At 43.1% G+C, this 27,089-nt stretch overlaps 1 protein-coding gene across 4 annotated transcripts in view; it reads right to left on the bottom strand.

Annotated features, from left to right (window-relative positions):
- The window catches only part of COBL (cordon-bleu WH2 repeat protein), a 209,363-nt gene that overhangs the window by 105,305 nt on the left and 76,969 nt on the right, over positions 1 to 27,089 (bottom strand). For 3 of the 4 annotated variants that reach the window (XM_084857683.1, XM_084857681.1, XM_084857684.1), the window contains 2 exons: positions 23,162 to 23,253; positions 14,144 to 14,233 (listed from right to left, as the gene is read on the bottom strand). In XM_084857683.1, coding sequence (XP_084713809.1) covers positions 14,144 to 14,233; positions 23,162 to 23,253 — 182 coding nt within the window. Of the gene's footprint in view, positions 1 to 14,143; positions 14,234 to 23,161; positions 23,254 to 25,890; positions 25,936 to 27,089 lie in introns of all 4 variants that reach the window. The other variant, XM_084857680.1, reaches the window with a different exon arrangement.

The following is a 27,089-nucleotide window of genomic DNA, read 5'->3' as shown; positions in this document are numbered from 1 at the left end:
CAAAGCCGAAAGGACACTCCACTGTGGATGTGTCTGGTGGTGAAAAGAAAATCCGATGCTGTAAAGAACAATATTGTTTAGGAACCTGGAATGTCAGATCAATGAATCAAGGTAAGCTGGAGGTGGTCAAACATGAGATGGCAAGATTGAACATCGACATCTTGGGAATCAGTGAACTAAAATGGACAGGCATGGGCGATTTTAATTCAGGTGACCATTATATCTACTACTGTGGGCAAGAATCCCTTAGAAGAAATGGAGTAGCACTCATAGTCAACAAAAGGGTGGGAAAAGCAGTATTGGGGTACAATCTTAAAAACGATAGAATGATCTCAGTATGAATCCAAGGCAAACCATTCAACATCACAGTAATTCAAGTCTATGCCCCAACCACTGAGGCCGAAGAAGCTGAGGTTGATCGGTTCTATGAAGACCTACAACACCTTCTAGAACTAACACCAAAAAAAGATGTCCTCTTCATCATAGGGGATTGGAATGCTAAAGTAGGAAGTCAAGGAATCACTGGGATAACAGGCAGGCATGGCCTTGGTGTACAAAATGAAGCAGGACAAAGGCTAATAGAGTTTTGCCAAGAGAACACGCTGATCATAGCAAACACTCTTTTCCAACAGCACAAGAGGCAACTCTACACATGGACATCACCAGATGGTCAATATCGAAATCAGATTGATTATGTCCTTTGCAGCCAAAGATGGAGAAGCTCTATACAATCAGTAAAAACAAGACCTGGAGCTGACTGTGGCTCAGATCATGAGCTGCTTCTTGCAAAATTTCAGTTTAAATTGTAGAACGTAGGGAAAACCACTAAACCATTCCGGTATGACCTAAATCATATCCCTGATGAATATACAGTGGAGGTGAGGAATAGATTTCAGGGATTAGACCTGATAGACAGAGTGCCTGAGGAACTATGGACGGAGGTCTGTAACATTGTTCAGGAGGCAGCAACTCAATACATCCCAAAGAAAAAGAAATGCAAGAAAGCCAAGTGGCTGTCTGATGAGGCTTTACAAGTAGCTGACGAAAGAAGGGAAGTGAAAAGCAAGGGAGAAAGGGGAAGATCTATCCAACTGAATGCAGAGTTCCAGAGAATAGCAAGGAGAGACAAGAAGGCCTTCTTAAATGAACAATGCAAAGAAATCGAGGAAAACAATAGAATGGGAAAGACTAGAGATCTCTTCAAGAAAATTGGAGATCTCAAGGGAACATTTTGTGCAAAGACGGGCATGATAAAGGACAAAGAAGGCAGGGACCTAACAGAAGCAGATGAGATTAAGAAGAGGTGGCTAGAATACACAGAAGAACTACACAGAAAAGATCTTAATGTCCCTGATAGCCATGATAGTGCGGTCACTGAACTTGAGCCGGACATCCTTGAGAGTGAAGTCAAGTGGGCCTTAGGAAGCATTAGTAACAACAAAGCTAGCGGAGATGACAGTATTCCAGCTGAGCTATTTAAAATCCTAAAAGATGATGCTGTTAAAGTGCTGCATTCAATATGCCAACAAATTTGGAACACTCAACAATGGCCACAAGACGGGAAAAGGTCAGTTTACATTCCAATTCCAAAGAAGGGCAACGCCAAAGAGTGTTCAAACTACCGCACAATTGAGCTCATTTCACATGCCAGCAAGGTGATGCTCAAAATCCTACAAGCTAGGCTTCAGCAGTATGCGAACCGAGAACTACCGGAAGTACAAGCTGGGTTTTGAAGAGATCAACTGGGTTTTGAAGAGATCAGAGGAACTAGAGATCAAATCGCCAATGTTCGCTGGATCATGGAGAAAGCAAGAGAATTCCAGAAAAACATCTATTTCTGCTTCATTGACTACGCTAAAGCCTTTGATTGTGTGGATCACAACAAACTGTGGCAAATTCTTAAAGAGATGGGAGTAGCAGACCACCTTACCTGTCTCCTGAGAAACCTGTACCAGGGTCAAGAAGCAACAATAAGAACCAGACATGGAACAACCGAGTGGTTCAAAATTGGGAAAGGAGTACGACAAGACTGCATATTGTCACCCTGCTTATTTAACTTATATGCAGAGTACATCATGAGAAACGCTGGGTTGGATGAATCACAGGTCGGAATTAAGATTGCCGGGAGAATTCTCAACAACCTCCGATATGCAGACGATACCACCCTAATGGCAGAAAGCGAAGAGGATCTCAAGAGCCTCTTGTTGAGGGTGAAAGAGGAGAGTGCAAAAGCTGGTTTGAAACTCAACATTAAAAAAACGAAGATCATGGCATCTGGCCCCATCACTTCCTGGCATATAGAAGGGGAAGAAATGGAAGCAGTGACAGATTTTACTTTCTTGGGCTCCAAGATCACCGCAGACGGTGACTGTAGCCATGAAATTAAAAGACGCTTGCTCCTTGGGAGGAAAGCTATGGCCAACCTAGACAGCATAGTAAGAAGCAGAGACATCACCTTGCCGACAAAGGTCCACATAATCAAAGCTGTGGTTTTCCCAGTAGTAATGTATGGCTGTGAGAGCTGGACTATAAGGAAGGCTGAGCGCTGAAGAATTGATGCTTTCGAACTGTGGTGCTGGAGAAGACTCTTACGAGTCCCCTGGACTGCAAGGAGGTCAAATCAGTCCATCCTAAAGGAAATCAACCCTGAGTGCTCATTGGAAGGACAGATACTGAAGCTGAAGCTCCAATATTTTGGCCACCTAATGCGAAGAGAAAACTCTCTGGAAAAGACCCTGATGCTGGGAAAGACTGAAGGCAAAAGGAGAAGGGGACGACAGAGGATGAGATGGCTAGATAGCATCACCGATGCAATGAATATGAACTTGAGCCCACTCCGGGAGAGAGCGCAGGACAGGAAGGCCTAGCGTGCTATGGTCCATGGGGTCACGAAGAGTCGGACACGACTGAACGACTGAACAACAACAACAACAATACAGCCATCTTACCCAGCCATCTTTCTTTTGTTATACAGGATGAAGAGCCAGCTCGGTCTTTGTCCCACAGCAAGTATCATCATTTACAGTGGTTCTGAGTGTTGCCTGGTTCATCAAAGTTGTGATGTCACAGCTTTTCTCTGAACTGTACAAGAACCCTCAAGTTTGGGCAGCCAGAGTCCCCCTCTTCCCAAAGGCATGGGGCCATGCTCCTGAAATCACTAGGTGCCTCACTGCCCAGGCGTAAGGTGCCAAGCTGCTGCTGCCAAAATCACTCAGTCTCTCCTCCCAGAGGAAAGGCTCCATGCTGAAATCACTCCTTCCCACTGAAATCACTAGGCTCCTTGCTTGCCAGAGGAAGGTGCCATCATTGGGTGCCTTGCCTTCCAGTGTCAAGGCTTCCTGTTTTCCTTCCTCTTCACCTGAGACCAGGAGTTGCAACACTCACTAGTTCTTGACTGCAGGAAAGGGCCTCAGCCCAGGGAAAGGTGTATTGCTCTTGGAGGTTCTTAGTACAAATTGTAGCATCCAACCCCTCTTTCCCGTGTGTACGTATGTGTGTATGCTTCAAGCATACCTTCAGAAGACTCCTTCCCATGATCTCAAAAACTACTTTTAGATCTGGAGCTCAGCTTCGCCAAGAATGCAGCTAATTTCCCCATCAAGGCATAACTTGGTGAAGGCTGGAGCATCCCCAATTGGTGCTCGTGTTAACAAATCCATTCGCTCAGCTAATTCTCCCAACACCAGCTTGTGCATTTGAACCTCTGTAAACCTCAATAAATGCGCCACTGTGGCGTTATCCTCTTCAACAGTGTCTGAGAGTGGATCTCTTTGGGTGGGAATCACCTTCTTAGCCATAGACTCTGTATTTGCCAATGTCTAAAGATTCCTTATAAGCAGATGTGTGACTCTCGGAACATGAGCAACTTTGTACAGGGGTCTAACAAGAGCACATCACATAACCATACTCTACTAGAGTTGGATTTTAATTACACTTAAGTATATATTTAGCAAGGTCAGAATCAAGTCCTGAATCTTAGGTTAACTGTGCAACATTTATATATTCGTTAGATGCTGTGGGTTATATCCAATGTTAGTCTAACTTAAGTCCCATTCATTTTAATGGGTCTACTCTACGTAGAACTAACGTTGGATACAACCCACTGTGTGTGTGTTGAATGAAGTAATAGAATGATGGGAAGGGAAAGAAGACATAGGGAATGGAATTATAATTACATACCTATAGGTTTGGAACGATACATAATTAAAGTGCACCCTGTCAAGCACGTAAATTCTAGAGTTGGCTGGCAGTGATGGGAGTTGCACGCCAACACACCTGAAGGGCACCAGTTTGGGGAAGGCTGCTTTCAAATAAAAGAAATGTGGGTAGCCTTAAGTTGTTCATCATCAGTTTTTCACAACCCCACAGTCACCTTTGCATATCAATCCTGTCCACATGGTTTATCTATTTTGGGAGAATGGGAATTTCAGTTGCACTTTCTGTCTCCTTAGGGAAGATGCAGTGTTAAGGCTTGAGAGCCTTAGCTCACAATTTCCCTGTTTTTTTGGTGCTTGGTTGAAAACTGATAGCCTTCACTTCTTTTTGGTAAACCACCAGTTTTTGGTGTATTGAATTCCATGGTTTGTTTAACAGAGGAATTGAACTGTAGATATTATTTAGTTGGCAAACAAGCCACTTGCAGCCTGGACTTTATACCATGTCAACATCTAATATAAAATCAAAGCCGGGGTTATGAGTTCAAACCCATTTTCAAATTAATAAATGGGCCTACAAAGTTACGCTCTCTGATAGTAATATACCAAGGCTAAAATCCTATACTCACTTACTTGTAGGGATGTATGAACCCCGCACTGTCGGGGGGGGGGAGTCCATGGAGGGGCAATTTGGGCTGCTCAGGGCCCCGTGGAATCCTCTGGAGGCCAGCTGCATCCACTGGAGTTGGCAGAACTGCTCTCCGGCTCCCTATAAGACGTGATACACTAACAGCAGCTGCCATTAGCCTATTGTGGGAAAAATACAGCCGTAAATGGCATATTGTATGCCATTTGCGGCCATAAAGCACTGACTTTGGCCTAAATTGCAGTTGTTTATGGCTGTATTTAGGTCAAAGTAAGTGCTTTATGGCTGCAAATGGCGTACAATACATCATTTACAGCTGTAACTTGCCTGCAATAACTTGTCTGCCATTAGCGTATCGTGTCTTATAGGGAGCCGGAGAGCCGCCCCGCAGGAACTCCTCTGGACCTGGAGGTTAAGTGCAGCGGAATTCTCCAGCATCCCTACTTACTTGGGATTATGCCCCATTGTACTTAGTGGGATACATATACGTTTGCACTGTAAATGAAAGGAAGTCCGTCATAATCAATGGCACTTTAAAAAATGCATTTAGTACTGGGATGTACAATAAAATAAAATATTAATTATGAAGTAATAAATAATTAAAATGTTTCCTTTACGATTTATTATTCCATTTTACCTGCAAGTGGGGATGGTCTGCACCTGTGTTTCAGGTATCACTGCTTTCCAAAACTGCTAGCTTCTGTGAATTATTATTTTTTTCATTTAGGCTGCAATCCTGTACCTATTTACTTGGCAGTGAGTCCCCCTGAACTAAGTAGGACTTACTTCTGAGCAGACAAATAGGATTGCATGGGTAATCTCATTCCACAATCCCCCACTCCATACCAGCTCATCAAACAGCTATTTAGCTGGGTGGTGGTGAAGTGCTGAATCTGCTTGAAAATGGGTGCATTAGGAGAGTCCACCTCGTGCGCCAGCTTCCCAGCAGAATCGTCAGCCCCCTCTCCAGCAGCCTGCCAAACAGCTGTTTGGCGGGGTGGTGGGCCCTGAATTTACTGGGAAACCGATGCACAACTGAATTTCCCCCCATTCATCATTAGACAGGGCCCAAGGCTGACCGACAATTATTGCTCTAACCACCGTACCTTATTCCCTTTAGTAGAACTCAAGGAATCCTCCCAGCTCCTATGAAGGCAGGCAGATGTTCACCTGGTTCATGCCAAACGTCTCATACAGAGATGGGACCACCAATTTTCCCAGTTGAATTTCTGTCTGCTTTTCCTGGAGGCAACTGAAGTGGAGTTGCAACTGGAGGCAACTGAACCGCCCCCCGGACTCAGGACTCACACAGCATTGTTAGTCTAACCATTATACTTTTACTCCCTTCAACAGAATTCAAGGAGTCCTCCCAGCTCCTATCAAGTTCTGTTGGCGGGCTGGTGAAGGGGTGAATCTGCTGGGAAACTGCCAGTTTCCCAGCAGAATCAGGGGGTCCAGCAGATTCAGCCTGCTCCCAGGTCACCAAGTAGCTCACCTTCTTAGCTACTAATAATATGTGGTAAACAGCAGTCGTCCCCCCTCCCAATATTCTAAATCCACTGTGATGGGGGAGGGAGGGAGAGAGAGAGAGCTTCTGAGCATGCCTGGGTTTACCGTTAGACCCACTGACTATCATTACATGTAAAAAAAAACCTTACTTGAAAAACTAAATGAAATGAACAAAATGAACTTTGAACAAAAATAGTTTCCCACCAACTTCAAGACAAGAATAAAAACCTAACAATGTTTTAGGTGAGAATCCTTCAGAAACTGTGACTAAACAAAGGTTGCCAATACATTTATGAAATTCATTTTTGATGGGGGGGGGGTCTACTTTTTTTGTCCTTAAACTGCTCATTCTCCCTCAAAATTTTATGAATCTTCCTGAAATCTTCAGAGTATATATAATGAGTACTTCTTTCTGGCACCTGAACTTTTCAGAAAGATCTGATCAAACCTTTTCAACGTTATAAAGGTTAGAACACACACACACACAAACTACTTAACATGGCAGAATGTTCAGTGTACAAATGGGCCTTAACACAGGCACCTCTACAGTGCATACAATTCCAGAGGACTGATGATTTTAGCCTATCGGGATGAAAATAAAGACTCTTTGGCCCCTTGAAGAGTAATCAGGCAAAAACAAGGGGGCTAACTAATTTACATAGGCTAACAAATATATTAAGTCATAAGCTTTAATGTGTCAGAACCCACTGTGAGTACAGCTGACTAAATGGGCTCTGGCTCAGAAAATCTTATGCCACAATAAATGTGATGCTCTTGGTTGGATTATATTGTCAAACTATATATTCTTAAATAATAGTGAAGAATTTGCTGACGAAAAAGCCGAGGTTATACAGTCACATACAGCAGCCCTGCCAGGTAATCATAATCCTCAGCATGGGAACATTACCAGCTTTCCCTCCTATTTCTATGCTTATCAGCTGATCTCAGTCCCTCAGGAAGTGTTCTCATTCAGTTCACACTATTTATTTGTTGTCAAACATATTATCTGGAAAGTCTTTAAACAGTATATAAGACGGTTGATGTTCTTTAGTCACCCATCACCTCTGAAAACTTTGCTGCCTACCCAGCTCTTCTTTCAATTACTGAAAATAAAGGCTAATTCAAATAACGACTGAAGAGTGATGTGATGCAGGTTGCATGGCATCTGTTGAGCGTGCTGACCACAGCATAAATCATAATCTGTGGGCATATGATAAAGTAACTGATCACTTTGCCACAGATTCAACGTTCTCCAGTCACCAAGTAAAAATAACAAGATTGGTCATGCTTTGCAAAAGCTTGTTTAACAGCCAAACTACACATTACATGGGAGTTCTGGGACTGGATTTCTAGATGTGTTTTAAGAACGTCAAAGCAGCTGTTTGGTCAGAAGTGGCACTGGGACAGGAGGGCAAACTTTTTTTCTCGTGCTCTTTACCTGAATGAAACCCTCCTCACCTCACCTGAAGCTGCTCTCTCACCTATCTTTTCCCCACAAGTAGCACTACCAGCAGCTTTGGGAAGAAACTTCAGTCCAATCCAGGATCTCCCTGGTTTAAATCTCACCTCAGTCCAACTCATTAGGTCAAGGGTAGGCAATGTGGTGCTCACAGGCCCCAGTGTGCCTCCTGACACCTTTCTTGGGGCCTGTCAAGGTGCCCTACCCCTCCCACTTAAAAAGAAATTAACACATTTTCTTACCCAACCAGCTGGGGTTGCTGTGAAATAGGTTTCTTTGGTGCTGAAAACTATGGGTTCAAAAGAGTTGTTTAGTGCAGGGGAGGTCAACCTCTTTTGGTCTGTGGGCCGGATTACCACCCCCCTGGACCAAACCAGGAGGCCAGATGCCATCAAGGGGGCAGGGCCCACCTGAAGCCCTTCCCCTCCTGTGTCATCTGCTCCCATGCCACCCACTTAAAAAAATCTCTGTGCAGAGAGAGGCATGGAGCCTGCAAGCCCCAACTGAGACTGGTTCTTTCTTCCCGCACCACGCTCATGTCCTGATTGGGGCACAGAAATATGTGGTGCAGGGGAAACCACATATTTGATCTCTGAACAAACACAACAAAGGGATTTCCCCTTTGCATTGCTTGCCCTTTGTGGGAGGGTGAGTGGCACAAAGGGGAATTCCTGTGCTATCTCTGACTGGAAAGAACATGGGGATTTTTCTCCCCCAAGGTGAGGGGCCTGCAGATGGTCCTCAACCCTCCATGGGCTGGACTAGTCCCCAGCACAGGCTGGATTAGGCCCATGGGCCAAAGGTTGCCCTCCCCTGGTTGGGGCTCAGACCTCACTTTTGCCTTGTTCCCGGTATGTTGGGCCGGTTACTTCTCCATTGTGACTAGCTGTGCTTCGCATGGTAGCCATTTTGTGGTAATGCCCAGGACAGTTTCTCATATTGCCAAATGTTCCCACAGTCCAAAAAGGTTGTCTACTCCTGCATTACATGGCCTTAGGGAAACCTTTCTCTCTCAGCAACCCCTCGCAACACAATATGGAGGTAATACTGACCTAGCTTACAGGACTCTTGAAGGATTATACAAAAATCATGTATGTAAATGAATTTGAATAATCAAAAGCACTCTACAAATGCTAGGTTTAATGCAACTATTTATTATTCTTGGAATGGATTTCCTCTCCCTGCTCTGGTTCCTTATTCCCTAGCCATACCATTTCAGGCTGTGAGTTTTGTTGATGCTCTTTGCTGTAGCCTGGGCTGCAGGGTTCTACTGTAGGTCAGTTCTTTAGCAGGGGTTAGGTTCAGTTCAGTCAGGTTCCTCCAGGAAGCAAGACAGAGAGAGATTAGCATCTGTCAGGGTTGGACTGGAGCCCATAGAGCCCCAAAGCAGTTCTGATTCTGAGGAAGAGATAGAAATCATGGGAGAGGAACGCGCGCGCCGTTCAGAGGCGCCGCTGGAGGGAGAGCCCCTCCCGGCTCACATTCCCGAGAGTGGTAGCGACCCTGGCAGGCAGGGGGAGGGACAACTGGAGCTTAGGGACACTAGGTGCCGGGACAAGCGGGAGATGGAGGACGCCGAGAGGAGGTGCTCAGCCCGCTTGGTGCAACAGCAACAGCAGTGCCCCAATGCCCCACGGGAAAGGGGTGGACTTTTGCCTCCTAGCCCTTAAGTTCAGAGGCTTCCCGCCTTTTCCCTCCAAACGGAGACCAACTGATTCCCTAAGGCTAGAAACCCTGGACAGGCAGCTCTCTTAAGTTTAGGCTCAGGCAATTAGCATCTGCAAGCGTCATTAGGTTGAATGGAAATAAAGCCTTGGAAAAGAGCCCTATCATCTACGTGTTGATTCTGGCTACTTGAGGATTTCAGAAGGCAGCAAGGGCACTCCTGACAGCATCATGGAAAGCTCGGAGTAGGGTTGGACACCAGACAAGGTTGTCTGTATATTGCTCCAACAAGGAGCAGATCGAGACTGAGCCTTAACTAAGCAATGGCTGCCTATAGGCTGGTTGGTTCCGCCTCCACAAAGACTGAAGCTTTGTGTCTTAAAGGGGCCTGGCTTGTTTTTGCAGCCTCAAGCTGCAACCACATGGGAATGGCTGTGGCATGTGAGTGGCCTCATGGCCAGAGTCCTCAAAGTCCAAAGATGTCAAAGCAACCTTCCCTGGACGCAGGGAAGCTGACTCCTGGAATCCTTCTGGGGAACTGGGTCAAAGAGAGGTGGAAGCCTTGTGATGTCTTTCTGTGAATAAATCTTCTCCCTGAACTGTTAACGCTGAAGCCTCTTCATAAGAGGACAAGGGGTCAGGAACCTCTGAGGATGATGGTTCAGTTTCCTGGTCCATGACATAGGTCCTAATATCTATTCCCATGATGCTCTCATTTCCCTTAACCCATGGCTGCCTCTTCATCCTTCCTCTGTTCATCATTCTACTATACCATTTCTGCAGGGCTTTAGTCAGGGGTGGCGCCAATGGCTTCACTGACCTAAGGTTTTTTTAAGTGGCGTTTACATTTGCGACTTCACATTTAAAGAACAAGCACTTACCTTCAGAAAAGGAAAACATCTGACTAAAATAAATTAAAAATCAATACTAACTGGTGCCCCAAAAGTGATAGTTCTTCAGCCACCACCCATTACGCAGTGCCCACCCAAGATACCCACTGCGAATCTTGCCCAATCCTGACTACCGAGAGAGGTAATGATCGTGTGGAGGTAGCAATTTCCTCTCACTCACCATCTCTCGTTGGGCGGTGAGGATAGAGCTAATTGAGCCCAGTCCCCAACATCATACCACTCAGGGAGAGAGGGTGAGTGAGTGGGCAGAAGTGTCTGCTTTCACTTTCTCTATAGGCAGAACCACTAAGAGCCCAATCCTACCCAACAGTGCCCAGACAGGGTGCACAAGAGAGAATCCTCTTGCTTGCATGTTTCCCCACTCTCCTCTGTAGAAGTGGAAGAAATCTGAAGTGGAGGAACTGCAGAGGGGAGGTTCCAGGGGTCTTTCTGTCCCCCCCCCCCCGCTTTTTTCCACCCTGCAGGGCAGGGGAAGTGAGAAGAGCTGGCTATTTATGTTTGATTGCCTCTCCTTGCCCGCAACAGCTGCTGATTGGCTGGTCTTTCGTCAAAATAAAAGTAGCATTAAGCATACCTTGAAAAAACCTCACTATGATTGTGAGTATGGAAGAGAGTATAAAAGGCACAAGGAGCAACTTTAAAAAGCATGTATATTTCAAGATCACTTTATGACTCCTTCCCTCCTTTAAGTACTATGGCAAACTCAGTTATACTGGCTAAAATGAAGTCATACACATTATCCAGAATGAATGGACCAAAACTTTTCTGAAACAATGAAATGATCACTGCATGGTCCCGACAAAAGAACTCTTGAGGATCCAAATGTCCCTTCAAGCCATTTATCAGCAAATAATGACATTTACATATATAAACTTCAGCTGCAGCAAAGACCTTTGCTTGTATTACAGCTGGCTATGAGTTCATTTTCTTTTCTAATACGGGCCATTCATTCAACAAGTTGTTCAATGACTCACCAGCATTTCTTAAATTTGGTATTTCTTGTAAAATATCTGGGGCGACACTGAACCAAGTTAAGCACTGTAATTTCAACAGCAAGTTAATCAGGTGCTCAGCAATGCTCCCTCATTGAAAACAATGAGATTTGAAAGTGTATAACTTTGGCTGGATTTGCTCTTACTCCATTTTGTGACCTATTATTTTGAGCTGATTTGCTGGTTTTTAAAGAAGAAAATAAGCTGTAGCTATTTTGTTCATTCCCCAGTTATACTGTCAACAATTCTGACAACACATTTTACTACCTCTTGTTAACACAATCATTCTTATGAAACAAAAATATACCAGTCATTTAGTTCAAGGAGTTTGTATTTAAAAAAAAATTATTAAATTCAACTTTCATACAGGGGGCAGAATCCAAAGTCATGTGGGTGACTTCCATTCACACAACGAGATCTTAATGTTATAGGGTGGGATACAAATGTTTTAAATAAATAAAAATAATAATAAAATATTCTCCTCCTCCCCCATTGTCACCTGAAATCTGCTTGAGAGGATCCTCTACCATCTGGAACAGATTTGAGGATGGGGGGGCAAGGGGGGGCTGCCAGGACAAGGGGGAATCATCCCTTCCTACTTCCACTGATGAAAGTAATTCCATCAGCCCAACAACTTTAATGAATTTCACCAAACCGCTTAAACTCCTCTTTAAATCCAAGAGTTAATTAAGGAAGTTGCTCACTTTAAGTAGGTAACTTAAAACAACTGTCCTCATTCCACGTAAAAGTTTCTGCACAGACACATGAGGCTTCTCCACATCTCCAAGTTATTGCACGCTCGTGATTGGCCACTCACAGAAGTTTGTGTGTCCTTTACATGACGTCGCCAACCTCCAGGGTATCTCCTGTGCGCCCCCCCATAATCTTGCTTTTAAAAAGATTGAAGATAATGCACTATTTTAAATTATCACGAGATGTCCCTAGTTTGTAAAGTTGGCATTGCGCTATAATAAAGCCACTAGATGGTGCTGTTTCACTGAACCTTACAGAGCATTGCCAATAGGGGGAGTTTTCAATTACAAATCATGTGGTCACCATCTAAAGGAGCCCACAGTCAACGCATAAAGACTCTACAAGAAGAAAGACTGGTAAGGATGTTTTTTCCTTAATGTAGAGATGCCCATGGGCATGGCAACAGGATTACTGTCTGCTGAACATGAGGAAAATCACTGATTTTTCCATTCATTTCTTTAAATCCCTGGCTAGAAATGTGGCAGCCCTACCTAGTGAGGAAGGCTGGCTATGGCCCTGCACCTCTGCCTTTGGACATCTAATCAACTGGCATAACCAGATTGTTGCCCCTTTCCATGAACATGGTTAACTTCCTAAACATCAGTCCTGACACATCTGCCTGATCGTGATCTTGTTTCACCATACTCAAATATACTAGTTCTTTGGAGCACCACTCCTCCTGTTAATTATCTCCTCTCCCACACAGCTGCATGGAACCTTATTAAATTCACTCCAGCCAGAGTTAACAACTACAGCTAATTAGCTACAGGTGTGTATATGTTTCCCAACACTTCGGGCACCTTGATGCTACTAACTGCCAAGGATCTTAATCCTGCAACAAACTAACTGTCTGCCTAAGCAATATTGTGTTTGAACTGAAGAAGATACCTGGGCTGTGTACTACCTGACAAGACACAATCCATTTAACACAACTGAGCAGATTGTCAGCAAACTCTGCTTTGCAAATCTTCTATCACTTATATAGCACATATTTGCGATTTCCAAACCAATGCAACAACAACAACAGAAAAATTATAATATGTTTTTTCTCAGTAGTCTATAAAGTGAGGTTTCATTCCGAACATCACAATCTGCCCCAAACTTTCCTCCTATTTGTTTTCCCCAGAGGAAGAGAACCTCTGGGAAAGAGCCTGGCTTCAGTTCTTATTCTTTTCAACCCCTCCCCACAAAGTGATTTAGAGTTGGGTCCACACCAAGGTGGTCAATGCTTCAGTCCCACTGAAAATCATTGCGACTTAAATTACTCATGACTAACTTTGTCCCACTGATTTCAGAGGGGCTAAAGCATGACTAATTCAGTTTGGGTCCAATTCTGAGAACGTAAACAAGCTGCACATTTGATATCCAAATGGTTCAGTACTTGGGATATGTTTTCCTTATTCTTGATTTATGGAACTATAAAGACTCTTAAAATAAATGCAACTAATTTTAGCCCTTAATGGTATGAGCCTCGCATTACATATACATCCACTTTTCTTGAGAAGACAGAGACATCAAGTGGCAGCTTTCGCTTAGTATTTTGGTTTGCTTTAGACCAGGGATAGCCAGGTCTGCATTTTTGAAGGCACCCTACTTTCAGAGGTTGGAATATTCTGACCCCTTCACAGATGGATAGGCTCTAAAATAATGTTGGCGTGCAGCAGACAGAGCTTCTTCACTGCATTGTCCTTCTGTTGGGACTTTATTATCACAGTGTTGATGAGAGTTCTGGCCCAACACATCTGGACAGCACCAGGTTGGGGAAGGCTGATATAAAGAATCTCATTACCTTGCCTATTTGAGTGTGCTCCTCCTTAAGGTTACTATGCAGTACTGAATGCACCTTTCTCCCTTTTCTGTTTGTCGTTGCGTGTGCCTAAGTTTGTTTTGTTGTAGTTCTAACCCAGACATATTACACGGACCGAGTTCCACTGGCACAAGAATACAGTCTCTTGCAGCTCAAGAAATGTTCCAGCAAGCAACTAGCCTATAAGAGTTATTTTATATTGCAGCAGCACCACTTAGTGGACATGAAATGTAAGGTTAGTACTTACATCAAGGCTCTGTTCACTTGCTGTTGTGGATTTTAAAGGCTCTTCACTGCCACAAGCCCCATCCATCTTTGTTGTCAAGTACTCTTCTGCCTGGAACAGAAATACACAACCTCTCTAAAAAAATCAACTCTCCACATTCCATGTCAGCTATGAACAATGGAGACAGGATAGACCATTGAGTGGGTGGGAAAGCTAACCATCAATATAAAGGTCATTTATTTAGTATTTTGGAAAGCTGCCACAGTGATGTTGATATTAAAAGAAAATCTAGAAAAGACAGAGGAACCCATCATGGGCACAGAGTAGAGAGGAATGCAATAGTATTTAACATAAATTAACCAAACAACGAGTTTATTAGCTCATGAACAAGAAATAACGACACTGGGGCATACATACAAGTCCCTCAAACTTGGAAGTAAATCTCTAATGTACTGTGTAGAACATCTGTCACATTTAGGGAATATAGCACGCCAGCTCCACCTATGCCTGCTCAGCACAGCAGAATACAATGGGGGTCTCTTGGAAAAGGTAGGTGCCCTCCCCACCCCAAGAGGAACACGCTTATTGCCAGGAGGTGGTAGCTGGGCTGAGCGTAACCATCCTTGGTGTGGAGGAGGAGCCGAGGCATATTCATTCATTCATTACAATTCTATACCGCGCAATAGCCAAGCTGGGCAGTTCACAAAATAAGGCGTAAAAGCCATAAAATATTAGAATAAAACATTGCATAAAAATCTTTTGAAAAATTAAAAACAGCTACAGAATAAAACCGAAGTAAAACCTACAGCAGTGGAAAGATCTAAAAAGCATGGACACAGGTTTTGAAATATGAAGGACTAAAAAGCCTGGGAGAGCAACAGTCTTCATCTGGTGCCAAAAACAATATAGGTACCACTCCAAAATCTGTTTAGATGTGGAGCGGTATATAAATGTTAAGTACCAGGCAACTCTCTCTGAGGAAGGGTATTCCACAACAAGGGTGCCACCACTGAAAAGGCCCACTACTTAGTAGCCACTTGCCTCACTTCATTTGATGGGGGCACCCAGAGGAAGACCTCTGAAGATGATCTTAGGGTCCAGGTGGGTATATATGAGAGGAGATGATCCTTCAAGTAAGGGTCCCAGGCTGTTTAGCGTGTTAAAGGTTAATGCCTGCACTTTGAATTGAGTCCAGAAATGGATTGAACACTAGAACAGATCATAAAACACTGACATAATATGGTTGTATCTTCCAATCCCTGCCAACAATCTTGCTGCCCTCCTATTAAGGACCTGCTTCTTCATTTCTCTTAAGCCTCTGTCAGCCAGAGAAAAGAAAAGCTTTGAGACTTTGATCTGGTTCACACAGAACAAGAAGCCACCACGGGTGAATTTCCCTGTGGGGCTTTTTGTTGCGGTGGCCACCGCCATTTTGAATATTCGGGGCATGATGGGAGCGTGCCATAGCTTCTTGTTACGTGTGAACCCATTGAGGGTGGGTTGTTGGGGTGGTTGATAAGCCACCCAGAACCCATGGACCAATTTAGGGATGTGGTGGCTTGTCAACCACCCCAACAACCCACTCTCACCAGGTTTGAGAAGCTACGGTGGCTTGTCAACCATCCCAACAGTCCACATATAATGAAATGCTACAGTGCACCCCCACCGCACCCGAATATGCAAAATAGTAGCTGCCACCACAATCAAAACCCCCACAGGGAAATCCACCCATGATGGCTTCTCTTGACATGTGAACCGGGCCTTTATGACTGCACTGAACATGTTGTTTGTGGGTTATCCCCACCTAATCAGTATTATTACAAAACATTTACTTCATATACAAAGACTAAAAGTCCAGCTTCAGGTACTGTAAAATGCTCTTCTCCAGTGTTTCCTCCATTTTTTCGTGACTTGGAAAATACTGAATTTAGCTGTTCTATAGCAGGACTGTACACTAAAGGAAGGGGATTTTAGACAACCTGAAGCTGGGACTTCATCCACTGCAGCTGGGGGTCCCCAACATGCCCCCAGACACCTCCTTTGATGCCCACCTGGCTTCCTGCCCCCTCCTGATTTTTTTCTTTAGTTTGTTTGTTTGTTTGTTAACTGGGAGGCTGGCATGCTGTAAGGTAGGGATATAGAATCTTTGCCTGCCTGAGATTTTGGAGAAGCAAAATCTCCATTTTGGAGAAGCTTTTTGGAGAAGCTCCTGTGGACCACATTCCTGTGGAGGACAGGGGTCCCAAAACTACAAAAAGTATCAGCGTATTTCAGCTTAAAGCTCTTAATGCCAGTAACTAAGTCTTAGGAGACTTAGGCATCTCAACCTTTTAGAAGGGGGTGGGAGGAACTGCACAAAAGCCGGGAAACCACCAAACAATCGGTGGACGGGGGAATGGAGCATGACCACCTGCAGTTCCTGGAGGGCCAGACTGGGACCCCAGATGGACTGTAAGGTGAAGTGTTGGCATCTGGTATCATCTTCATTTACAAGAATGCCTCTGGACTGCAGTGTTGGGTGGCTGCAGCCCAGTGCTTTGTTCTGAAGCGTGCCCAGCCACCCAAAAAAGAAAAGAAAAGGAACAGCTTCAGAACAAAACACTGGGCTGCAGCCACCCAACACTGCAGTCCAGAGGAAGCCCTCTGGGATGATCCCTATTATCCATCAGCTCACCTTTTCTTTTTTGGGTGGATAGTAGGGAACATCCTGGCGGGCAAGAGGGGCTGGAGAGGACAGAGGGTAAGCGTTTTGTATGTGCTTTGTGCGTGCGTGATTTTCTCTAAGTATCAACAGTTTGCCTTCTGTGCAATGGGTGTTGGAGCAGAAAACAGTGGGTTCAAAAGAGTGGTTTTGTGTTTTGGAACTCAGATCCCACCTCTGCCTGGTACTCAAGTTCTTGGGCAAGCTACTTTTATTTTAGCCTCAGCAGTTACCTTCTTGAAAACTGGTGTTTTGTGACTTGTGACACCCACAATAGCAGCCATTTTGTGAGTAGGCAAGCCTCTGATGGCAACCATTTTGTGAGAGTGCCCATGACACAGTCAACATTCCAAATGTGCCCACTGGCCCAAAAAGGTTAGGAACCCCTGCAAGGGTTCATCCCATCAACTACTAGGTAAACCTACCCAATTTGGCTTCTACTGACTTTTTTTAACCTATTGCAATATCTAAAATTATCCCCAGCTTGGTTAATATTAAGACTATCTCATTTCTCTTTGTGATCCGCTGACAAAAGTGGTCTGTGTGCTTTCCAAAGTGGGGGATTCAACTTTTTTCATTTTCTTGCTCCCAGCAACCTGAGGAGCAGCTCCAACCTGTAACTATCACATGACCTGCAAAGTTTCATTTGCATGTCTCCAGACCCCTCCTCTCCCACTTCATCTTGGAACATTTGAAGACATTTTATTGTGACTTCACCAATAAATCCCCACCCTCACCCTGCCTTGGCCAAACCTCCTTTTTGAACAGCTTGCCTGATGAAGAGATCTGGAGATCTCAAAAGCTTGTACTGTTTTTGTGATCTTTTGCTTGGCCTAATCAAGGTATTATACTAACATGGATTGGGGGATTTTTCTTCTGGTCAACACAGTTACTTTTGCTTTCCCTCCCAGTTTATATATATTAAGGGCAATGTAAGTTGAAAGGCTAATGTGCATAACAACTAGTCTCTATGATCATCCACCATAGTTCATGGAGAATACGTGCATAATCTGTTAATGCAGAGGGAATTGTGCACATTTCCCAGTTATTATACATACTCTCTAACAGGCTTTGAGAAATGTGCATTTCTCAACTGCATTTAGTACATTCTTTGGGCAATATCCATATTCTTCAGAAAATATGTTCTTAGCTTCTATCTCTTGTTCAGACGTGGGCAATCTGTTGCCCCCAGCCTGCTATCTAATTTTATGTGATTCACATAAATCAACCGGGGGGGGGATCATTCTCACCCCCTCACTGATCAGCTGAGCAGGGGGGAAAAGGGTATGGTTCTGCAGCCTCCTTTTCCCTACTGTTCAGCTGCTCCTTGACAATTAACTGAGCAGTGTGAGGGCGAATCATGGGGGAAAGGGAGATTTAAACCTTCCCTTCTCCCCCAAATCTTAATGAAATCTACCCCACGCCTGTGCTGCTATTCAGCTTGCTAAAAAAGCTTAACACCAGTGTACGCAGAGGGCAATTCTTCACTGGGATTGCAGGGGAGGGAAGGGTTAACCTCCCCACTACTTGGCAGGGAATAGATGAACAGTGGGGAAAGGGAAGCTGGGCCTTACTGATCAGCTGAGCAGTGAGATTCTGCAGCAGCAGCCCTTCCTTCCTACTGCTCAGCTGTTTCCTCATTACTCAGCTGCATGAATGGATGGATGGGAGGTGAGGAGGTGTGTGAATCCATCTTCTCTCTCTCTCTTGCTCTCTCATTCTCTCACGCACACACACACCACACATACATGCACAAATACTCTGTGTGTGTATGTGTGTGTGTGTGAGAGAGAGAGAGAGACAGACAGACAGACAGAGAGGATGGATGGATGGATGGATGGATGTGGGGTGTTGGAGGGTGAGAAAGAATGGGGGGGTAGTGATTTTCTCTCACTCCTTTTCCCTCAGACACCCACACATCCATCCACACATACACACACAAGAGACTTGTGAATGGATGGATAGGGTGTGTGCATGTGAGTGAGTGACAGAGAATGAGAGAGACGGAGACAGTGTGCACATTCTCCATGAGGCAGAGTGAATGCACACAATGGCCAGGTGTTATGCACACTGCCTGTTCAACTGACATTACCCCTAACATATACACAACTCTTATGTCTTAAGAGAATGTCTTATATTTACGGTTGTTTGCTTTTGAGATTGTTTGTTTGAAGTTGTTTTAGATATATGTTTCTTTTGTGTATATTTTCTGTTCATGTTTTTTATGTAAATGGTTTTTAATCTCCTCATACTGTATTTTTAATGCTTGTAATCTTTGTAAACCACCCAGAGAGCTCCGGCTATTGGGTGGCATAGAAATGTAATTAATTAATTAATTAAATAATAAACTTTGTACACAGGTGTACCATGATTTTTCCTTGGAAGGAAAACAACCTCTGTCTGAGAAAAATAATACTGAGTGCAGCAGCTATCAACCAAAGCCAAACAAGACTTCTATCTTAACATCTGCCAGTGTCACACACAGGCACACACACGAAGTGTGGAATTCTGCCTTTTCCATGCTTACAGAAGTGTGTAAGAACTGTATGTTTTCCTTGCTATCTTGAGATACAAGTCTAGCCTCTACTGTATTTTTGAAGAAAAAGCCACAGATTAGTGCTGAACCATAATTTATGACATTCTAGCCCAATTTATTAATTCATTTATTAACAGAGAAAGGAAGTGAATTAATAAATACCGACTTCCAAAAGCACTTAGCAATTAACAGTCTGTTGCTTTTTCAGTTAAAGCTGAATGATGGCAGACTCAATTATTCTGAACTTTTTTTAAAAAAATGTAACATTAAAAAGTCTGAAAACACATTTCTCAGGGTTGGGGGCAGCAGGAGACACAAACGCATTCCCAGATTAATCGTTATGTACTACTTTCACCCCCTTCATGGAACACTGCCTTGTTGTGGCGAAGGGGCTTGTGTAACTCAGTGAAGCTATAAGCTATGCCGTGCAGGGCCACCCAAGACGGACAGGTCATGGTGGAGAGTTCTGACAAAATGTGGTCCACTGGAGAAGGAAATGGCAACCCACTCCAGTATTCTGGCCAAGAAAACCCCATGGAACGTATCACAAGGCTAAACGATATGACGCCGGAAGATGAGACCCTCAGGTCGGAAGGTGTCCAATATACTACTGGGGAAGAGCAGAGGGAATTTCCAAGTAGTGCCAGAAAGAATGAAGCGGCTGGGCCAAACCCGAAAGGACACTCAGCTGTGGATGTGTCTGGTGGTGAAAAGAAAGCCCGATGCTGTAAAGAACAATATTGTTTAGGAACCTGGAATGTCAGATCGATGAATCAAGGTAAGCTGGAGGTGGTCAAACATGAGATGGCAAGATTGAACATCGACATCTTGGGAATCAGTGAACTAAAATGGACAGGCATGGGCGAATTTAATTCAGGTGACCATTATATCTGCTACTGTGGGCAAGAATCCCTTAGAAGAAATAGAGTAGCACTCATAGTCAACAAAAGGGTGGGAAAAGCAGTACTGGGGTACAATCTCAAAAACGATCGAATGATCTCAGTATGAATCCAAGGCAAACCATTCAACATCACAGTAATTCAAGTCTATGCCCCAACCACTGAGGCCGAAGAAGCTGAGGTTGATCGGTTCTATGAAGACCTGCAACACCTTCTAGAACTAACACCAAAAAAAGATGTCCTCTTCATCATAGGGGATTGGAATGCTAAAGTAGGAAGTCATGAAATCACCGGGATAACAGGCAAGCATGGCCTTGGTGTACAAAATGAAGCAGCACAAAGGCTAATAGAGTTTTGCCAAGAGAACACGCTGATCATAGCAAACACTCTTTTCCAACAGCACAAGAGGCGACTCTACACATAGACATCACCAGATGGTCAATATCGAAACCAGATTGATTATGTCCTTTGCAGCCAAAGATGGAGAAGCTCTATACAGTCAGTAAAAACAAGACCTGGAGCTGACTGTGGCTCAGATCATGAGCTGCTTCTTGCAAAATTTCGGCTGAAATTGAAGAACGTCGGGAAAACCACTAAACCGTTCAGGTATGACCTAAATCATATCCCTTATGAATATACAGTGGAGGTGAGGAATAGATTTCAGGGATTAGACCTGATAGACAGAGTGCCTGAGGAACTATGGACGGAGGTCCATAACATTGTTCAGGAGGCAGCAACGAAATCCATCCCAAAGAAAAAGAAATGCAAGAAAGCCAAGTGGCTGTCTGATGAGGCTTTACAAGTAGCTGAGGAAAGAAGGGAAGCGAAAAGCAAGGGAGAAAGGGGAAGATATACCCAACTGAATGCAGAGTTCCAGAGAATAGCAAGGAGAGACAAGAAGGCCTTCTTAAATGAACAATGCAAAGAAATCGAGGAAAAGAACAGAATGGGAAAGACTAGAGATCTCTTCAAGAAAATCGGAGATCTCAAGGGAACGTTTTGTGCAAAGACGGGCATGATAAAGGACAAAAAAGGCAGGGACCTAACAGAAGCGGATGAGATTAAGAAGAGGTGGAAAGAATACACAGAAGAACTATACAGGAAAGATCTTAATGTCCCTGATAGCCATGACAGTGTGGTCACTGAACTTGAGCTGGACATCCTAGAGAGAGAAGTCAAATGGGCCTTAGGAAGCATTACTAACAACAAAGCTAGCGGAGATGACAGTATTCCAGCTGAGCTATTTAAAATCTAAAAGATGATGCTGTTAAAGTGCTGCACTCAATATGCCAACAAATTTGGAACACTCAACAGTGGCCACAAGACTGGAAAAGGTCAGTTTATATTCTAATTCCAAAGAAGGGCAATGCCAAAGAGTGTTCAAACTACCATACAATTGCGCTCATTTCACATGCCAGCAAGGTGATGCTCAAAATCCTACAAGCTAGGCTTCAGCAGTATGTGAACCGAGAACTACCGGAAGTACAAGCTGGGTTTCAAAGAGGCAGAGGAACTAGAGATCAAATCGCCAACATTCACTGGATCATGGAGAAAGCAAGAGAATGCCAGAAAAATGTCTATTTCTGCTTCATTGACTACACTAAAGCCTTTGATTGTGTGGATCACAACAAACTGTGGCAAATTCTTAAAGAGATGTGAGTACCAGACCACCTTACCTATCCCCTGAGAAACCTGTACAAGGGTCAAGAAGCAACAGTAAGAAGTGGGCATGGAACAACCGATTGGTTCAAAATTGGGAAAGGAGTACGACAAGGCTGCATATTGTCGCCCTGCTTATTTAATTTATATGCAGAGTACATCATGAGAAACGCCGGGTTGGATGAATCACAGGTTGGAATTAAGACTGCTGGGAGAATTATCAACAACCTCAGATATGCAGATGACACCACCCTAATGGCAGAAAGCGAAGAGGATCTAAACAGCCTCTTGCTGAGGGTGAAAGTGGAGAGTGCAAAAGCTGGTTTGAAACTCAACATTAAAAAAACTAAGATCGTGGCATCTGGCCCCATCACTTCCTGGCATATAGAAGGGGAAGAAATGGAAGCAGTGACAGATTTTACTTTCTTGGGCTCCAAGATGACCACAGACGGTGACTGTAGCCATGAAATTAAAGGACACTTGCTCCTTGGGAGGAAAGCTATGGCAAACCTAGACAGCATAGTAAGAAGCAGAGACATCACCTTGCCGACAAAGGTCCACATAATCAAAGCTGTGGTTTTCCCAGTAGTAACATATGGCTGTGAGAGCTGGACTATAAGGAAGGCTGAGTGCCAAAGAATCGATGCTTTCGAACTGTGGTGCTGGAGAAGACTCTTACAAGTCCCCTGGACTGCAAGGAGGTTAAATCAATCAGTCCTAAAGGAAATCAACCCTGTGTGCTCAATGGAAGGACAGATACTGAAGCTGAAGCACAAATATTCTGACCACCTAATGAGAAGAGAAAACTCACTGGAAAAGACCCTGATGCTGGGAAAGATTGAAGGCAAAAGGAGAAGGGGACAGCAGAGGATGAGATGGCTAGATAGCATCACCGATGCAATGAACATGAATTTGAGCACACTCCGGGAGAGAGCGGAGGACAGGAAGGCCTGGCGTGCTATGGTCCATGGGGTCATGAAGAGTCGGACACGATTTAATGATTAACAACAACTACTACTTTCACATATTAATGAAAATAAACTTGTTAAAATAAAAGAACGTTGAAAGCTTTCCCAGCAACCATTATTAGAACTGTCATTAAAGCTTACTCACTGTGATCTAGGAAATTCTGATTACAACTCATGTAATCACAACTGTCACAAACAAATGCAAAGTACAAATCATTGAGGGGAAAGCACACACACAAACCAAACGGAATTTAATAAATTAAGGAAAACATTTACCTTACTATTTCTTTTATTAGTCTTGAAAAATCCCAGAAATCTTTTCTTTTCTTTTTCGGTTGTATCGCAGCTTGCTGAAGAATTTCTTGTTTCTGTAATACACACAATTTATCATAACTTCTCCAAAGAATAGATTAAGTAATAAATTTATTAACTTTATTTGATCATAGAAATCAGCAGGTGTTAGGACATGGATGTATATACCAAACATTTCTAATCTTGGCTACTGCAGCAGCAGTGTGGGGCAGAAAATTTTCCAGTGCTTCATTTTTCTGTGAAAATTTTTCCATTTCATAAGTTCATTAGTAACAATGAATGGATACCAACTGTGAATGCATTATTAGGCAAACTTGGCAGTTTAAAAATTTAATTAATGTTTTTAAGATGATTATCCCTAGCAAATATGTGAGAGAACGCATACGTGTCACTGATTTGCTAGTAGGGGATGGGGAATAAAAACAACAAACATCAGGAGTGATTATGTAATCTACTCGTTTTTAATGATTGTACACATTGTAAAAACTGAAATAGACAAGCAGCTGTCAGCATATCATGCACAGTTGTTTGGGTTGCTAAAACCTATTAGTTTCTTACCAGTTTTCAGTACCTTTAGTTTTTTCTTAAATTAAAACAATTTAAGGGAAATACATCTTTAAATTTTTACAAGTATTCCACAATTTCTACATAATGTAATATTTAAATCACATTAAGTATGTGATTTAAAGCATACTTAAATTAAGTATGCTTTAATTATTTCCCATCAAATATTTCAGGCCAAATACTTGTGGTGTATTGGGACACACACAAAAAGAAAGAAACCGCCCATGAGGTACTTGTTTTTTAGCTTTGTTACTTACCAAATGCAAAGAGCAGTATCCAATGCCACTGCTATGCCTCTGCTCAGTATCCTGGGCGAGCAGGACCCACCACTTGAAGCGAGCACTTCCTAAAGCAGCCCCGGAAATGAGCCGAAACGTTAGTTTCCCAAGCAGGACATGTCAGTAGAGCTCCCTTCCGCTAGCTCCGCTGAACTGTTCCATTCCGGAAATGAGCTTTTCAGATCATTTCTGGATGCTTCAGGAACCACTAGCAGTAGTGGGTCCCGCTGGTACATGGGCATAATTGGATACTGCCCATGTAAAATAAGCTAGCTAAATGAGATCACTCTCTAAGATGCAAGAAAGTTTTCTTAAGCAAATTACCCTATCAAATTACCCTAATTTACATAGGACATTTTTCCAGAAAACCCACACCACAATACTGCAGTATGAATTACTCACAAGAGAGAGGCCATGTGGCATATTTCCAAGTTACTGATTTAGACCCAATTTTACTTACCTGTCTTTTAGTCCAACTTTCAAACATTTTACTAGTAAGCATTTAGGCTTAAAACCATCATGGTATTCTGCTGTATTTCCCATGTCTATTTACCCAACAAATGTATATATTTTGTTTTTAGAATATGTACAATTTGTTATAAGTTAATATGAAATACTTCCGACATAACGCAATTGATAATGTATTTATAAAAAAAACCCTCTGTATTTATGTATATTCTGTACAGCAGCTGGAAAGATTTGTTGGATCGGTAAGGAAATGTACTGTGGACTTAAACTACATAGTACACACAAATGCATGTAAAAGTGTACCCTGACATCCTCTCTCTGTCTGAAAAGATGCTTCAGGAAGGGGACAATTGGGAACAAAGAAGCAACAGGGAAAGGGGCACTTAACTCCAAGTAGCGGAAACCATTTGAGGCTAATTTTGAATGGGGAGTATTAAGCAGTCCTCCTCCTACTGCTTCTTTGCACCCAACCATTCCTTCCTCTCACCGCTTTTCAAACATTCCTGCCCTTCTATCATCTGTAGATAATACCACTTTACCCTGTTTTCCTGGGATATGCATCCTTGCATTTAATGTTGCATAAGGACTGAACTAACTGCTCCAAGGATAGGGCAAAAAAGAAGAAGATAATTTATACTGTGCATAGATGATGCATCCCACAAGAAATTCAGTAATGAGGGCTCTCTATTGTAAAATAGTCCTATGATTTCATGGCACGTACCATCTCTTTTGCACTGACCACTACAATTTAGACCGTGTTAACTATCAAATAAAATTACTACAAACTGTGATATTAAAATGCATTAAATGGTATATTAAGGCATGGCAGAGGAATAAGTACTGCACATATGAACAAATTCCAGCAGCAAACACACACAAGTTTTTCCATGTTAAAAATTGCTAATGACAGTCTTTTGTTTCAACTCTGATATGAAACAGACCATGATAATCATGCTCAACTAATATTTACACTTCATGTAAATAAAACAGAATAAAACTAAGCAGGGGTATCCATGGAGCCTGCATGTCATAAAGAGAAACATGAGGAAACTGGGGCCATATTTACAAATCCCAGTTTGAAGACAAACATGCCCGAAGAGGGATAAGTATGTCTTATTTTCTGCAAATGTATGAATGCTCTGAAATGTGTGGTTAGCTGCCATACATGTTTCAGATTACAGATATGAATGCTTGCCAGTTTATATGCATGCTCATAAAGGATGAGCTCAGTAAGAAAGGTCTGCTTTGAGTTATTTGCTGGTTATGTACTATGATGCCAGTAGTAGCTTACACAGTGAACTTAAAATGCATTAGTTATCAAAGGCATGCAGAAGAAAAATTGAAAAGGGAAATCCTTTCTCGCCAATCCTCATTTTACAGTACCTCTATAGTTCAGAGAAGGTTCAGATTGAGCTTTTGATGGAAGAACTGGAAAGGACAGGAAGTGGAAAGGACAAAAAAAGAATTATTAAAAGATAAACACATTAGCCCTGAATATTTGTTCTCATGAATCTCACAGGGTTGAGAGCAGCAGCCCCCATGTCCCCCTCTTAGCTAAATGCAGCAACTCATAATCAACCAGGAGTTAAACATAAGTTGGTTAGGGTTTATATTCAGGGAACAGGCCCATGTTCCATCACTAGGACTTAATCCCTTTTTCTTAAGGCCCTTGCCTTAGCATCTTCCAAGCTGAATTATCCCCAACCCTTCCAAGCTGAATTATCATCTTTTTCCTTATTGATCAAATGGGTGACACTGCATATTCCTAGAGCAGGGATCCTCATGCTCATGACAGGACCTGGAACTTCTATCTTCCAGGTCCTGTCAGGGCAGCTTTCTTCACCTCACACCACACTCTGGCGCTTCTGTTTGTTTTCTCGGACCCACCTCTTCTTGCTTCTTATTCCCCTTTTAAAGCCCACTCACTGAATCAGGTTCAGCCATGCTCAAATACAAGCCACAAGACTATGTAAGATTTATATTATAAGAACTAATGGAGAAAGTGCTACTGCATTACTGGCTGAACAACTGAGCTTGAACCGGGTTCAAATCTTGCCTCTACCATAAACTCAGTTTTAGGCATAAGAACCAAATTAGATGTTTCACTTAGTCATGTGAAACCAGCTTTGGGAACTGCAAGCTTAAGTAAAGTCCCCTCCAACTTTAACCCTTTCACCTGTGACCATTTCCCCCCACTCAAAATGGTACCCTGAAATTGCTTTTCCAATTATGAAGGAGAAAAGATGGGTACCCACACCTTTTCTTCATGGGTGGAAAAGCAGGTTGGCAGTGCCATTTTGAGAAGAAAAATGCCAGAAAGGGAAAGAGTTCAGCAGCTGACACTGCCCCCACCCCTGCCTCCTCTATTCAAGACTGTCCTTATATAGTAGCCTGAAATGTCTACTATATAAAAGGTTGGTAGAAGGTAGATTGGGAGCAACTAATAGATCTCTGGGTGATTCACAGTACATCTCCAGACTCACAGTATATTAATGAGATCAAGTGCATTTTAAAAAGAAAAAATATTTGCCATGGGTGGCCTTCTGGTAATTGCTTAACTCTGAGCCTCAGTGTTCCAGATC

This window comes from Heloderma suspectum, chromosome 5 (assembly GCF_057233095.1).
Source record: "Heloderma suspectum isolate Gila_16-S chromosome 5, 16-S_ref, whole genome shotgun sequence".
NCBI classification, from domain to species: Eukaryota; Metazoa; Chordata; class Lepidosauria; order Squamata; family Helodermatidae; genus Heloderma; species Heloderma suspectum.
Note: the sequence above shows the minus strand (reverse complement) of the source record. Positions and strands in the feature narration are given on the sequence as shown.